The sequence below is a fragment of the Malaclemys terrapin genome, chromosome 3, assembly GCF_027887155.1.
Source record: "Malaclemys terrapin pileata isolate rMalTer1 chromosome 3, rMalTer1.hap1, whole genome shotgun sequence".
Lineage (NCBI taxonomy): Eukaryota > Metazoa > Chordata > Testudines > Emydidae > Malaclemys > Malaclemys terrapin.
The window spans coordinates 52,656,117-52,668,756 of NC_071507.1; the positions used below are offsets into that span (position 1 = coordinate 52,656,117).

The following is a 12,640-nucleotide window of genomic DNA, read 5'->3' on the forward strand; positions in this document are numbered from 1 at the left end:
CCATAAGCACTGACAGTTTCTCGATAAAACCACATACATACAAGAAAGTCTCAGTCAGCTACATGGATTCCTATGGGATCAGAAGGCCAGAGCCATCTGCCCTGAGGACCTGTGCTTCTGCACTAGCTCTGGGTCCTTGCCACCCCCACACTTGCATTGCTAGGCAGCATGATTCCAATGGAGTCTCACTGACAGGGCATCTCTAGTACCCACTGTCCCTGGGTCCCTCTTTAAGGAGAGTTCCCAGCTGGGCACAGGGGATATGAATATCCTTCCAGAAATTAAATGTAATGATAAAACGCAAGGTGTATATCTGATTTTGAGCTCACAAAGCTAAATAATTATTTGAGCTTATTAATTAACCATAATGATTGCAATGTAGACAATATATTTATGACAAGTTTCAGAGTATATTTATGGGTTTTAGGATCTTGCTGAAACTTTGGATTCAAATTTAAAGCCAATCTTAAGAAAGGAAATCCACAGTAGAGGAGGTAGAGACTTCATCAGGATTGGAGATGCTGAAATTGAATACAACCACAACTTTAGGTAACTGTCCTCATCAATGACAATTTTTCTAACTACTATTGTATTAGGTTGTACTATATATTAAACTACACTCTCAAAATGCATTTTAAGGACATTATTAAAGTAGCAAAGTAAAGTGCTCAAAAGTTAGAAAATGCCAGAATTAAGGTTGTCTGTGCAATCTTAATTCAACTCCCTTGTGCGTGTCCATGATGATACTGTATTGATTTATATGATCACATATTATTTTTTCCTCAGAACCCCTGCTTCATTCAGTAAGAGCATGGATAGTGCTCACTTAATGAGTAGCTATTCAATATTTTTTTTCTCTTTGTTGTTGATTGTGTGCCACATACCTTATTTACTGAACACTATTCAAACTCTGCTCTGAAGACAGAATTATTGGTTTCTCCATGGTCTTTTCTATGGTGCTTATCATTGTGGTATGTGATTGCTTCACAAACATTAAATAATTCATTTTAACAACACCTCTGTGAAAGTGAGTGGTATTATCCCCATTTTACAGACGGGGTATTGAGGCACAAAGACATTAAGGTCAAAAGTAACCACTAATTTTGGGTCCTCAATCTGAGATACCTAGGCCCTGATTTTTCAGAATGTTAAACTTAAGACCAGCTTTTTGTTGAAAGCTTGACATTAAGTGCTCTAAATCCATATGGTTACTAGGATTGTCATGAAATTTGGTGTTCCTCATGGGGCACAGAGTTCTATTAGTGATCCAAAATTGGGGCCATTTGACCAAGTTGTTCCCAAGATACAGCCCCCGGAAAACACATTCTGACACTTTTTGTTCACAGGTAGAGCTCAAACCAGGGCTCAGATCATCACACTAGTGTTACACTCAAAGATTATCTCAACAGAATGCATGGCACCCCCAGCCTTTTGGGGAAAATATTATTCGAAATAGGGTTTGCTTCTCCAGTTAGGCAAGCGCCAAGCAGTTCTAAGGCTCATGCACCTATTTACACTCCTAATGGATCACACTGGACATGTGAAGAGAGAGAGAGGCTAACTACAGTATTTGGAAAATTACCTCTGTGTTACAGGACCTTTGTGGCTCTGAGATATGTTATTGAATCTGAGCATTGCCTCAGGCACTGAGGGTATACCTTCACTGCAATTAAATACCTGTGGTGGGCCAGGCCAGCTGACACAGGCTTGTGGGTTGCAGAGCTTGGGCTAAGGGGCTGCTTAATTACAGTGTAGATGTTTGGCCTTGGGCTGGAGCTCAGGCTCTGGGACCTTGTGAGATGTGGTCCACCTCTACACCGCAGTTAAACAGCCCCTTAGCCTGAGCTCTGCAAGCCCAAGTCAGCTGGCATGGACCAGCCATAGGTTTTTAGTTGCAGTATAGACATATCCTGAGAGTTTAAATCCGGCCCAGGGCAGAAATCTGAAGTGAAAAAAGCAGGCATATTGCTCTAATCTGCCTCTGACAAAAGGTTTTATTTTTATTTACTTTGGGGAAAATGTAAAGTGAATACAGTAGAATATTCAGAGGTGCTAAAACTATTTTTGGAAAAGAAAATAAACTACACAAGCACATGCTTGTTGGGAGGGGAGGGCGAATAGAGGCGAAGGTGTGGATGATAATGGGGGAGGGGGTTGTGGGATCTGGTGATGGGGATTGGGTAAGGATACCAATTGGGGGGGCAGGGGAGGGCGGTAGCTCCCCCTCCCCTCAGTTTCAGACAGGAGGTGTGCAAGTTCCCTGACGGAGCTCTTAACAACAGAACAGCATTAGTGTGAAATGTAAGTTCTATGGAGGAGAGGTGCCCCTGGGGCAGGGAGTCAGTATTTTGTTTGCAAACAGAGGCAGGGTGATTAAGATAAGAAAGGGCTGGTGATTAAATTAAGGATGTGGAAGTTTAGCCTGTAAAAGAGGAATCCCTCTGTGGACAGGAGAGAGGGAGGAGGAGGGGTTGTTTTAGAGAGAACACAGGGGACTCAGAAAAAATACACCAAAGCACTGAGCCTAGGTTGCATTCAGAAAAGGGGGAGGTTTTGGGGGCATAGGTGAAAAGAAGGGGTCAAACCCAGGGAAGGGCTAGCAGTGTATAGAGAAGTTCCCACTCTACCTGTGGTACATATGTGGCCCCATCACCATAGTATTTGAGCTTGCACCTCACAATGTCTAACCTATTTCTCCTCTCCTCCCCGCCCCTTGGTGAGGTAGAGCAATGCTGTTATCGTTGTACAGATGTGGCACTGAGGGGCACACAGACAAAAGACCAGATTTTCAAAGGTATTTAAGCACCTAGTGAGTTTTTTCAAATACACTTAGAAGGTTAGGTGCTTTGTAAACCCCATTAGATGCCTAGCTGCATCTTTGGGTGCCTAAAAACCTTTGAAAGTCTGTCCTTAAAGTACTGATCTGGGGTCAGAGAAGAAGTCCATTGGGGGGAAGTAGAACCCAGGTCTTTCAGGGCTAGCTCTCTATCCAGCAGACCAGCCTCTCTCTCTGCTGCATGCTGCAATATAGAGGACTTTGATAGATGGGAGCAAAACCAAAACAGCCTGAGACTCTGAGACTCTAGCAAACAGTCCCGGGATGGATGCCATGGTTGACAGCAGAAGGCAAATAAAAAGAACCCCAAATCTGTTACTTTTACATAGTCTTATGGTTTTAAAACGAATCACATGATTTTTGGTGAGCCTGATTCATGATTTTTGAACATTTGGGATTGGCAATACTGTGAAAGTGACTTGAAATGTCAGTTTCACTTCTATCTAAGGTTATTTTCTAGTGTATTATTGTAGTGAGGTAACACCTCTAGAGCCCCAGGCAGGTGCAGTATAAACTCATGGGGTCTTGCCATAGTAGGATGTTTCCAAAGTTAAATGATCTAGTCCAAGCTTGATGAACTGCAAAAAAATGATAGAAAGTAATCTAGATTTTTCTACAATTGTTTCAGTTGTATTCAAGAGTTAGTAACAAAGAATATACATTAAAATTTTAAACCTAACTCGTGTTCCTTAAGTGACTTGACACAAGATGTGAGAACATATTAGTATTAGATCTGAGTGGGTCTAATATTTATTAAATCTTCTTTTTTTCTAATTTCTAAGTTGTTATCTGCAAAAAAAACCCTAGAGTTTTCAGGTGTCTAAGTAGCCTTTGGTATCACGGTTAAAGTTGCCCCCCTCCCCCCTCCCACCTACCAAAATCTGAAATGATGCCCTAGGGAATGGAGGAGGGCTTGGGACACTGGGAAGAAGAACGTGGGGAGAGGATAGGGGCATGGGCACCTGTCAGCCCCACATTCTCTCCAGTATGTGTGCCACAATCTGGGACGTTCCCCAACCCATCTACAGGGGTATGACCCCTTTCTCTGCCCCTCCACATGTGAGCCAGCTTCTGGAGGAGGCTTGCCTATTTGGGGAGTGGGATATTCTGAGCTGCTCTCCCAATCGCCCATGGGAGCTGGGAGCTGGGGTTCCCTGCCTATGTGTGGGGTTTGACCTCCCTTCCATGTCCCCCTTGTGAGCCAGGTTCTGGAGGGGGCTAACTGTTCTGGAGGTGCTTGAGCCCCATTTCCTATTCCCCTCAGGTGATCTGGGATGCCTTGTCCTTCTAAGGGGATCTGAGCCCCTCTCCCTAACCCCCACATATGAGCCAGAACCTGGGAAAGCCCTGCCCCTGTGGATAGGGAGCTTAGAACAGACAGACTGTTCAGAGCATACTCCCAAAACACAGTGCTGACACTGGGGTAAGGAGCTGAGAACAATTATGCTTGATGCATATCAGAAACTCTCCAGCACTGGGGAGGAAGGAAGGGAACACCCACTGACATGAATGGAGGTTGGGGGGGTCATACTTCTCAGAGCCATTGTTTTAGGCTGTATTTATCTGCATTGGTTATTCGTTCAACTGAGAATCTCATTGAAATTAATGAGCCACTTAATACCCCTCTGAGCCTGCTGTACTGCTGATGGATGTGTAGAGCCCCTCTGCTCCATTCTCCCTATAATTTCATAGAATATTATAATGAAGTACTAGCTCTTCTTTAGCTAAGGTTGGGAAGCCCTTCCTGTGTAAAGGACAACTCTTCTAAATGCTGTAAAACCTGCATGCTTACACAGATTATCAGTTTAGGGGGTAGGGTTAGCTATGCAATAGCATTTTGTTAAGTTCACATTCTAGCAACTTTGAAGTTTGAAACCCACCATGAGTAGAAATCTGAGAATGAACAGTAAACATTTGAGAAAAATCTGCCTCTGTCAAGGTGTGTTTTTTTTTTTTTTTGAGAAGTACAATCTGAATACAGAATGTTCAGAAGGCACTGGAACTATTCTTGAAAAGAAAATGAATTACACGAATGAATGCACACTGGGACGGTAGGGGTGGTTAAGGGACAAGATAGGTGGTAATTGGGAGGAGCTGTTTGGGTCTGCCATGAAGGATGCAAGTATCCTGGAGAGGGGGATAAATAGGAATGAGTGGTAGGGGAGGGAAGAGAAGCTGGGGGGCTCAGGTAAGGGGGAGAGGGTAAGGATTAGAGGGAATGGGAGGAGAAAAGATGGGTTGGAGAATGTGAGGAGTACCAGAGGTAATTGGAGTTTGGCGGGGGGGGAGACTTTCTGCCCTGAATTCTCTCCTTCCGTATGTGTGCTGGGATCTGGAGGAATCTGCAGGGGTCTGAACTCCTCTCCCTACCTGATGTGTGTTCTGGGATCTGGGGAACACTGCTCCTCTTGGTCTGTTTGAGCTTCTTGACCTGCTCCTCCATGAGAGGTCACGGGGGAGGAAGAACTGAAGGTAACAGATTTAGACATCTGAAATCCAGAAAATGAATAGTTAAGTTACAATCCACTGCTGTGTGGGGGTGGAGCTGTTGAAAGTGTATGGGGGACGGGCTCAGTTTGGAGAAGGGGCAGACTGGGTGGACCTGAGGCATAGCTGGGGAAGCCTGGCTGAAGTAGGTGCAGGAGTCCGATCTGCAAGTGGGCAATGGAAGTGAGGTGCTAGCTGAGTGTACAGCTCGGGCTACATAAGCAAAGTAGTGTGGGACCCTTCAGGAAAGTGCTGACTGTGATATTTGTAGTCAGCAGCATAGGGCAGGAGACATCAAGGAGCAACTTCTTACATACTAATGGCTTCTGCCGTGCTAACGAATGGCTTAATGGGATGTGAAGGGGAGGGAGAACTGGAAATGTTGGCAGAGGGCTATATGTTCCAGGGAATGGTGGGGGATGAGGAGGTGGAGAAGGAGAGAGACATACCAGTTTTCTCTCTCACACTTGAAGCTACTGTAACAACCATGTAATAAAACTATTGAGGTTTTAGCTCACAGATATGGGTTAGATTTTTCTCATCAGCTCTGTTAGCAAATACACATTGCCAAAATTTCAAAGCATGACCATTATCTCCATTTCACTCTAACAAAATGTCAAGATGGGGGAGGTGCTCTTAGGAATTATGTACCAATCATATGTTCTAGTGGAAAGACCACTGGCCTGGGGGACTATTCCTGGCTCAGCCACTGGCCTGCTCGGTGAATTTGGGCAAGTCACTTCAACTTTCTTTGCCTCAGTTTCCCATCTGTAAAATGGGGTTAATGATGTAAAGTTCTACTGCTGAAAAGCACTATATAGAAGCTAGGACTTGATCTGTACTTAAAAGTTAGGTTGACATAGCTACATTGATCAGTGGTGTGAAAAAACACACCCCAACATAGCTGTGCTGGCCTAACGCCCAGTGTAGATGCAGCTATGTTGATGGAAGAATGCTTTTGTCAACAGAGCTAACTTTGTTAGGGGATGTGGTGTCCCTACACCGACAGAAAAATCCCTTCCATCAATGCAGGCTGCATTTACAATATGCAGTTATGCCAGTATAGCTACAATGATATAGCTATGCCGGTATTGTATCCATATATCTATCCTATATCTTTTGATTATTACCTAGCCACAGTAACATCAACTGCAAACCTAGGTGAGAACTACAAATGCCTAAATGAGCACTAACTCAGGGGTTCTCAAACTTCATTGCACCATGACCCCCTTCTGACAACAAAAATCACCACACAACCCCAAAGTGGGGGACTGAAGCCTGAGCCCGCTGCCCAGGGCTGAAGCCCTCAGGCTTCAGCTTCGACCCCAGGCGGTGGGGCTCTGACTTCAGCCCCGAGTGGTGGGGCTCAGGCTTCGGGCCCCAACAAGTCTAAGCCAGACCTCATGACCCCATTAAAATGAGGTTGAGACCCCACTTTGGGTCCCGACCCACAGTTTGAGAACCACTGCACTAACTCCTACAAATGAACATTTCTCTTTTTCTGTTTAAAAAAAGAACTAGGAAGTTAAATGGCAAAAAATTTCAGTAAGGCAGAGTTAAGGTTGCTTGGTGATAGCTTGTGCCCTTGCACAACATTGAGTTCAGCAAAACTCAAACTTTTGAATACCAGGAATAAAGAGTTAAGATAAACACCCACACAACCTTAAATCTGCCCTCTTTGAGTGAGACCCCCACCTAAACTTATACTTTCTCCTACCCATCATGAAATCCACAGACTTCTCTCATATCCCCCTCACTATGACAATACCCATGGCAAGAAGACCCCAGTACTCTCTACTGAGACAGCCTACACAATTCTGTGTTGAAATGATGCAGACTGGAATCTCAAGGTACAGGTACACATACATCTCTTTCCTTTGATAACACAAATGGGGGGGGGGGAGAGACTCAGAACCAGATCTCTTCATATCTCAATCTCAGCTCTTTCAAGTTGCTCCAACTTATTCCTCCACCATTCAGTACAGTTAAACCTAACAGAGAATGCAGCTGGAGTGCATTCAGATAATTGCCAGTAGCTATTGCTAGTTCCAGTGAGGGCAGAGCTAAGGTTGCGAGGGCATTTACCTTAACTCTATATTTCTGTGTTTTCAGAAGTTTTAGTTTTGCTGAACTCAACACTCTGGAAGGGTACAAGCTATCAGCAGGTGACCTTAATTTAATGCAGTATTTTATATGTTCAAAGCACAGATCCCTTTGACTTCGGTGGCAGCTGTGAGTGCTCAGCACTTCTGCAGATTTGGCCATAAGCTCTCAAGTCAGAAAGTGAAGAACACCCAATTAGTGGTCACCTGTGAAAAGTTTCATTTAAGTGAAATGATTAGCATAATATAGGAACAATGTGGCAGGAGCAGGGATAGAATCCAGTTCTCCGGGACAGCATTCAGCTGCCTTCTCCATAAGACCATCCTTTCTCTTCCTGCAATCCATAAAGTCATTCACCACACAACTTCCAACTACTGCAGCAAATGGGGCAGAGGACATACAGACAGCAGCATCCTTCACTACACAACCTGTATTCATCCCGAGAGCAGGCCCACATGAGTCATCAACGAGTTTTGAACCTTTAAATCCACTGCACAGACCTCTGCACCTTGAGCTAATGGAATAACTTATAGCAGTAGTATGTTGTCAGCCTTTATGTGGCCCAGAACAAGAAGGGGAAACTTTTCCAGTAGGATTCACAGATATTTGATGACATCAGAAGAATAGTGAGACTTGATGTTGTGGGTAGGGGATCCCCTGCATCACCCCCAGACCACAATTTACACTGCTTACACAGTCCTTCCCCTGTTTGAGACACACAAGGGATTTCTCCAAACAAAATAAACAAAAAGGTACTTTTTCATCTACTTCCCCTGCAAGAGACAGAATCAGAGTGAAAGAAAAAGACAAATGTGGTCAGTCTCTTAGGTGGTCTTTTGGTCACCCCTTTGGAATTCAGTTTATCTGCATGTGTAGTGTCCTTAATCAGGGGGTAGGGTCACACAGGGACAGGTTGAAATGCTAGTGTGGCATCTTTAGTTCATGCCCCAGTCTGCCATGGGGTGGAGTAAAACAGCTTTGTAGTGGCTGACTGCTCATTGGGGAGCACCTGACAATCTGGATACCTTTTCCATTTACCTCAGTCTGGCTGTGGGACAACTCCCATTCCTACTCCTATTTAACAGGGATAAAGCTGGGGCTAGAGTGGGAGAGGAGAAATCGCTGATTTTCTGAAAAAAATTAGAGCATCGCTGAGGCTGTTCTGACTTATAGTGGGAGTCAAAGCAACTCCCAGACAGGATCAAGAGGACATAAAAGTGATGTATAGCCATCTTTGCTGTCACCCCACTCCTTCCCTTTTGGTTCTGCAAGGGTCTAGCCCAATACTCAGTTTATTTTAAAGTGTTCTTAGTGTTGCTGAAATATACCAGATTGAAAGCGCTAGACAAGAAACATTTGATACTCAAATTCTATTGTGATGAATGCTCTCATAATATATTTCTTTAGATAGGTTTTCATTCACAGAACAGGTAAAGCATGGTCAAAGAAAGCACTGCCTTCTTTTACCTCACCTTGCCAATGTGCTTCATCCCTAACCTGAAGTTCAAATTAAAAGAAAACGTATGAGTAAAATATGTTGATATGTGCATTACTACTTATTCCTTTAACACTTAAAATGCTTTGTGTTTCAGATTATACATAACGACGCAAAAAGCCAACCCCCATTTTCTTCCTGCAGTTTGTAACATGGTCACAATGATCAACTTCACTGTAACATTCCAAGGTTTGCAGGACCAACTGTTGTCCACTGTAGTAATTCATGAAACACCCCAGTTAGAGCAACAACGTTGTGAGTTATTGGAGAGTATCTCTGCTGACCAAATCACACTCCGAGAACTGGAACAAAAGTCACTTAAACTGCTCCAGAAAACAGAAGGTAAGCAAAAATGTTACAGAAATTGAGGACATACTGTGCATCTGTTTGAGGAAAGTATAGAACAAAATTGCTTACTATGCTCTACAGCAGGGTTCGGCAACGTTCGGCACGCGGCTCGCCAGGGTAAGCACCCTGGCGGTCCGGGCCAGTTTTATTTACCTGCTGATGCGGCAGTTCGGCCAATCGCGGCCCCCACTGGCCGCGGTTCGCTGTCCCAGGCCAATGGGGGCGGCGAGAAGTGGCGCGGGCGAGCAATGTGCTGGCCGCGTCTTCTCACCGCCCCCTTTGGCCCGGGACGGCGAACCGCGGCCAGTGGGGGCCGCGATCGGCCGAACCTGCCACGTCAGCAGGTAACTAAAACTGGCCCGGCCCGCCAGGGTGCTTACCCTGGCGAGCCGCGTGCCGAACGTTGCCGACCCCTATTCTACAGTATTGTGATAGTGAACATGGATAATTTCTTAATGTGCATTGCAAACAATAAATTTCTACTTCAGTTTCTTCTGTTAATTCTTATGTGTGAAATTATCAGGTAACTTTATTTCTGTGCATTTATTTTCATTACAGTTTATATAACATATGAAGATAAATATAAATGATACAGCAAGACAATAAATTCCATATAAAAACAAATAATGAGAAGTACAATATTAACATCAGTTAGGTTTAGTGTGAAACTTTGTTTTTGTTTTTTTGTTTTTTTTTTAAACTAAATGTATGACTACAGGGACAGTTTATGAAATAACCTCCATAAAATACAGCCTGGCTTATTTTTTAAAAATGTGTTCATTTGTCTGCTGCATTCTAGTTCACAACTTTTCACTTTGAATAAAACCTATTTTACATTTTAGGACACATATTAGATGACCAGGACCTCATTGACAACTTACAAAGAACAAAAGTTACTTCAAAAGAGATTTTTGAGCGTGTTGAAGCATCAGCAAAAACAGAGGCCACAATTGAAAAAACACGTAAAAACTATCTCCCTATTGCAACTCGAGGTGCTGTGCTCTACTTTGTAGTGGCAGATCTTATTAAGATCAACTATATGTATCAGTTTTCATTGGAGTGGTTCCATAAAATCTTTGTAGAATCTATGGATTTTGTGAATAAACTGCAAAGTCAAATTTCTCTGTCAGATTCGACTTCTTCTGTATGTGGAACAGTACGAGCCCTTAGCAGGCAGAGAAAAAGGCATTTCACCCAAGAGCACTGGGAAGAATGTGAGAATGAGACAGACAGCTTTAACAGGCATCTTAAAGATATAATTGACATGTTGACAAATAATGTTTATAAGGTGAGGTATCACCAAAATACAGTATAGTTACTTACACATAAATCTTCTTAATTACTGTTACAATGCTGTTATAAAAAGCTTTGTGTCTGAAGCTATGTCTACACTATGAGCTATGGGTGTGATTCTCTTGCTTATGGACGCATACTGCTATCATAAGTATAAATAGCAGTGTACCCGCAATAGCTTGGGAAGCCGCAGTGGAACCACGGCTCAGTTGTGCTGAATATGACCCCCTCTGTACGTACCCATATGTACTCAGCATTGCCTCTACCATTGCTACTGTGGCTACACTGCTATTTATACTCACGCTAGTAGTACTCAAGCAGGAGAATCACACCCCTAGTCTGTAGAGTAGACATTGCCTTAAATATCTGCTTTGTGTGTTTTCTAAGTATATTACACTATTAGTATTGACACACATCTTTCCCCCTCAACAGACAGTTTCTTCTGCCCTCTTCACTGAAAACCAACTCTGCTTCTCTTTCCTACTCTGCACTAAGATCATGCAGAATAACTGTGGTGAAAATCAAGCCCAAGACAAACTTGGATTCCTACCTGTGAATGAGTGGAACTTCTTCCTGTACTCCAGCATGTTGGCAAATATTATGGATACACAATCAGAGTTCGAAAATTATGGTAAATAAAGCTCCTGTCCTTCAGTTATACGTATACAACCCCACTGAAATTAAAGGGGCCTCATGAATGTAACTAAGAGCAGAATTAGGTACCTTTAAAGAAACACAGACAAGGTAATAAACATATATATTTAAATGTCTTCTTGCCTCTGCTGCCAATAATACTTTCTACTCTGTTACAATGAAATCACTGGAATTTCTCTGGTTTTACATCATATAACTGAGAATAGAGTTTGACCCTTATAATAGTAGAACTGAAAAGTTTGAAAAATCTCATCAAATGTTCAATAGAGAGCCTGTTGTTGTTGTTGTTGTTGTTTGTTTTTGCTGCTTGAACTGGGTTTGACTGTAAATCTTGACTAATCTGCTTATATCCAATTTCACTTTCGCATTCTCATGTGCTGCCATAATTCTGTTGGGTGTTAGATTGCAAATATTTCAGGGAAGTATTTAAATACAAAAAACATACTTGCATTTTTGTAAACCATGAAAATATTTAATTAACACGATTTTTGTAAAATGCAAGCCTTTTATGTTTAATGTAAAACCTAAAATTTGGGCCTGGACTCCATGACACAGTGCAGTTGTAGCAACAGTTCTTCTTTGAGTAGTGTTCCTATGGGTTCTCCACTTCTGGTGCACATGTGCCCCATATGCCTTTGATCAGAGATTTTCAGTAGTAGTGCCCATTCTGCCTGAGCATGAACTCCAGACATCCTCATACCTTGTATCAAGGTATGAGGATGTCTGTAGAGCTGTGTGGCCAAACTGTCTTCAGTTCCTTCTCAGTTGCCCTTCAGCCTGAGGCAGAGCATTGAGCATGCCCACTTCACTTTAGGCACAGTTAAGTATAGTTATTCTTTTATTTCTTTAGTTTAGTCTAGTTCATAGTATTTAGTTTTTGTGGTTCTGTTGTTTGTTGTTTTCCCCCTTTCTTTTTTCCCACTTCAAGGGTTATTCTGTACATTGGCATTTTTTTGATATGCCGGGATCCTTAGGTTTTAAATGTCCCTCTTGCCGGGAAGCTATCCTAGTCCATGATGAGTCTCTTTCCACAGATTAAAGAACCCACCGCAATATGGGATTTGAACTTTTTCCTCAATTCCCTTATGAAATGTTTCTTTAGGAGCCATTAGCTACATTCTCTTTACTTCACCTATCCATTGAAACAGCATTCTTGGTGGCCGAACCTTCTGCCTTCAAGGAACAGAGAAATGGGGGCATTAATGGCAGATTCTTCCTTTACAGAGTTTTTTAAGGGAAAGGTTTTGTTATGACTACATCCCAAATTTCTACCTCAAGTGTCTTCTGAATTTAATATTAGTCATGTCATTCATCTCTCAGTTGTTTTCCAAAAGCCATATCAGACCAGGAAGGAAGCTACCTTTCATACCTTGGATATCAGTAGGGCATTACCTTTCTATCTAGAGAGAACCAATCCATTTAGA

The 12,640-nt window shown here is 42.9% G+C and overlaps 1 protein-coding gene across 1 annotated transcript in view; it reads left to right on the plus strand.

The window, feature by feature from the left end:
• DNAH14 (dynein axonemal heavy chain 14) overlaps positions 1 to 12,640 on the plus strand; it is a 468,480-nt gene that overhangs the window by 380,384 nt on the left and 75,456 nt on the right. The window contains 4 exon segments of the mRNA XM_054022851.1: positions 428 to 549; positions 9,019 to 9,263; positions 10,112 to 10,557; positions 10,995 to 11,193. Of these exon segments, the coding sequence (XP_053878826.1) occupies positions 428 to 549; positions 9,019 to 9,263; positions 10,112 to 10,557; positions 10,995 to 11,193 (1,012 nt within the window).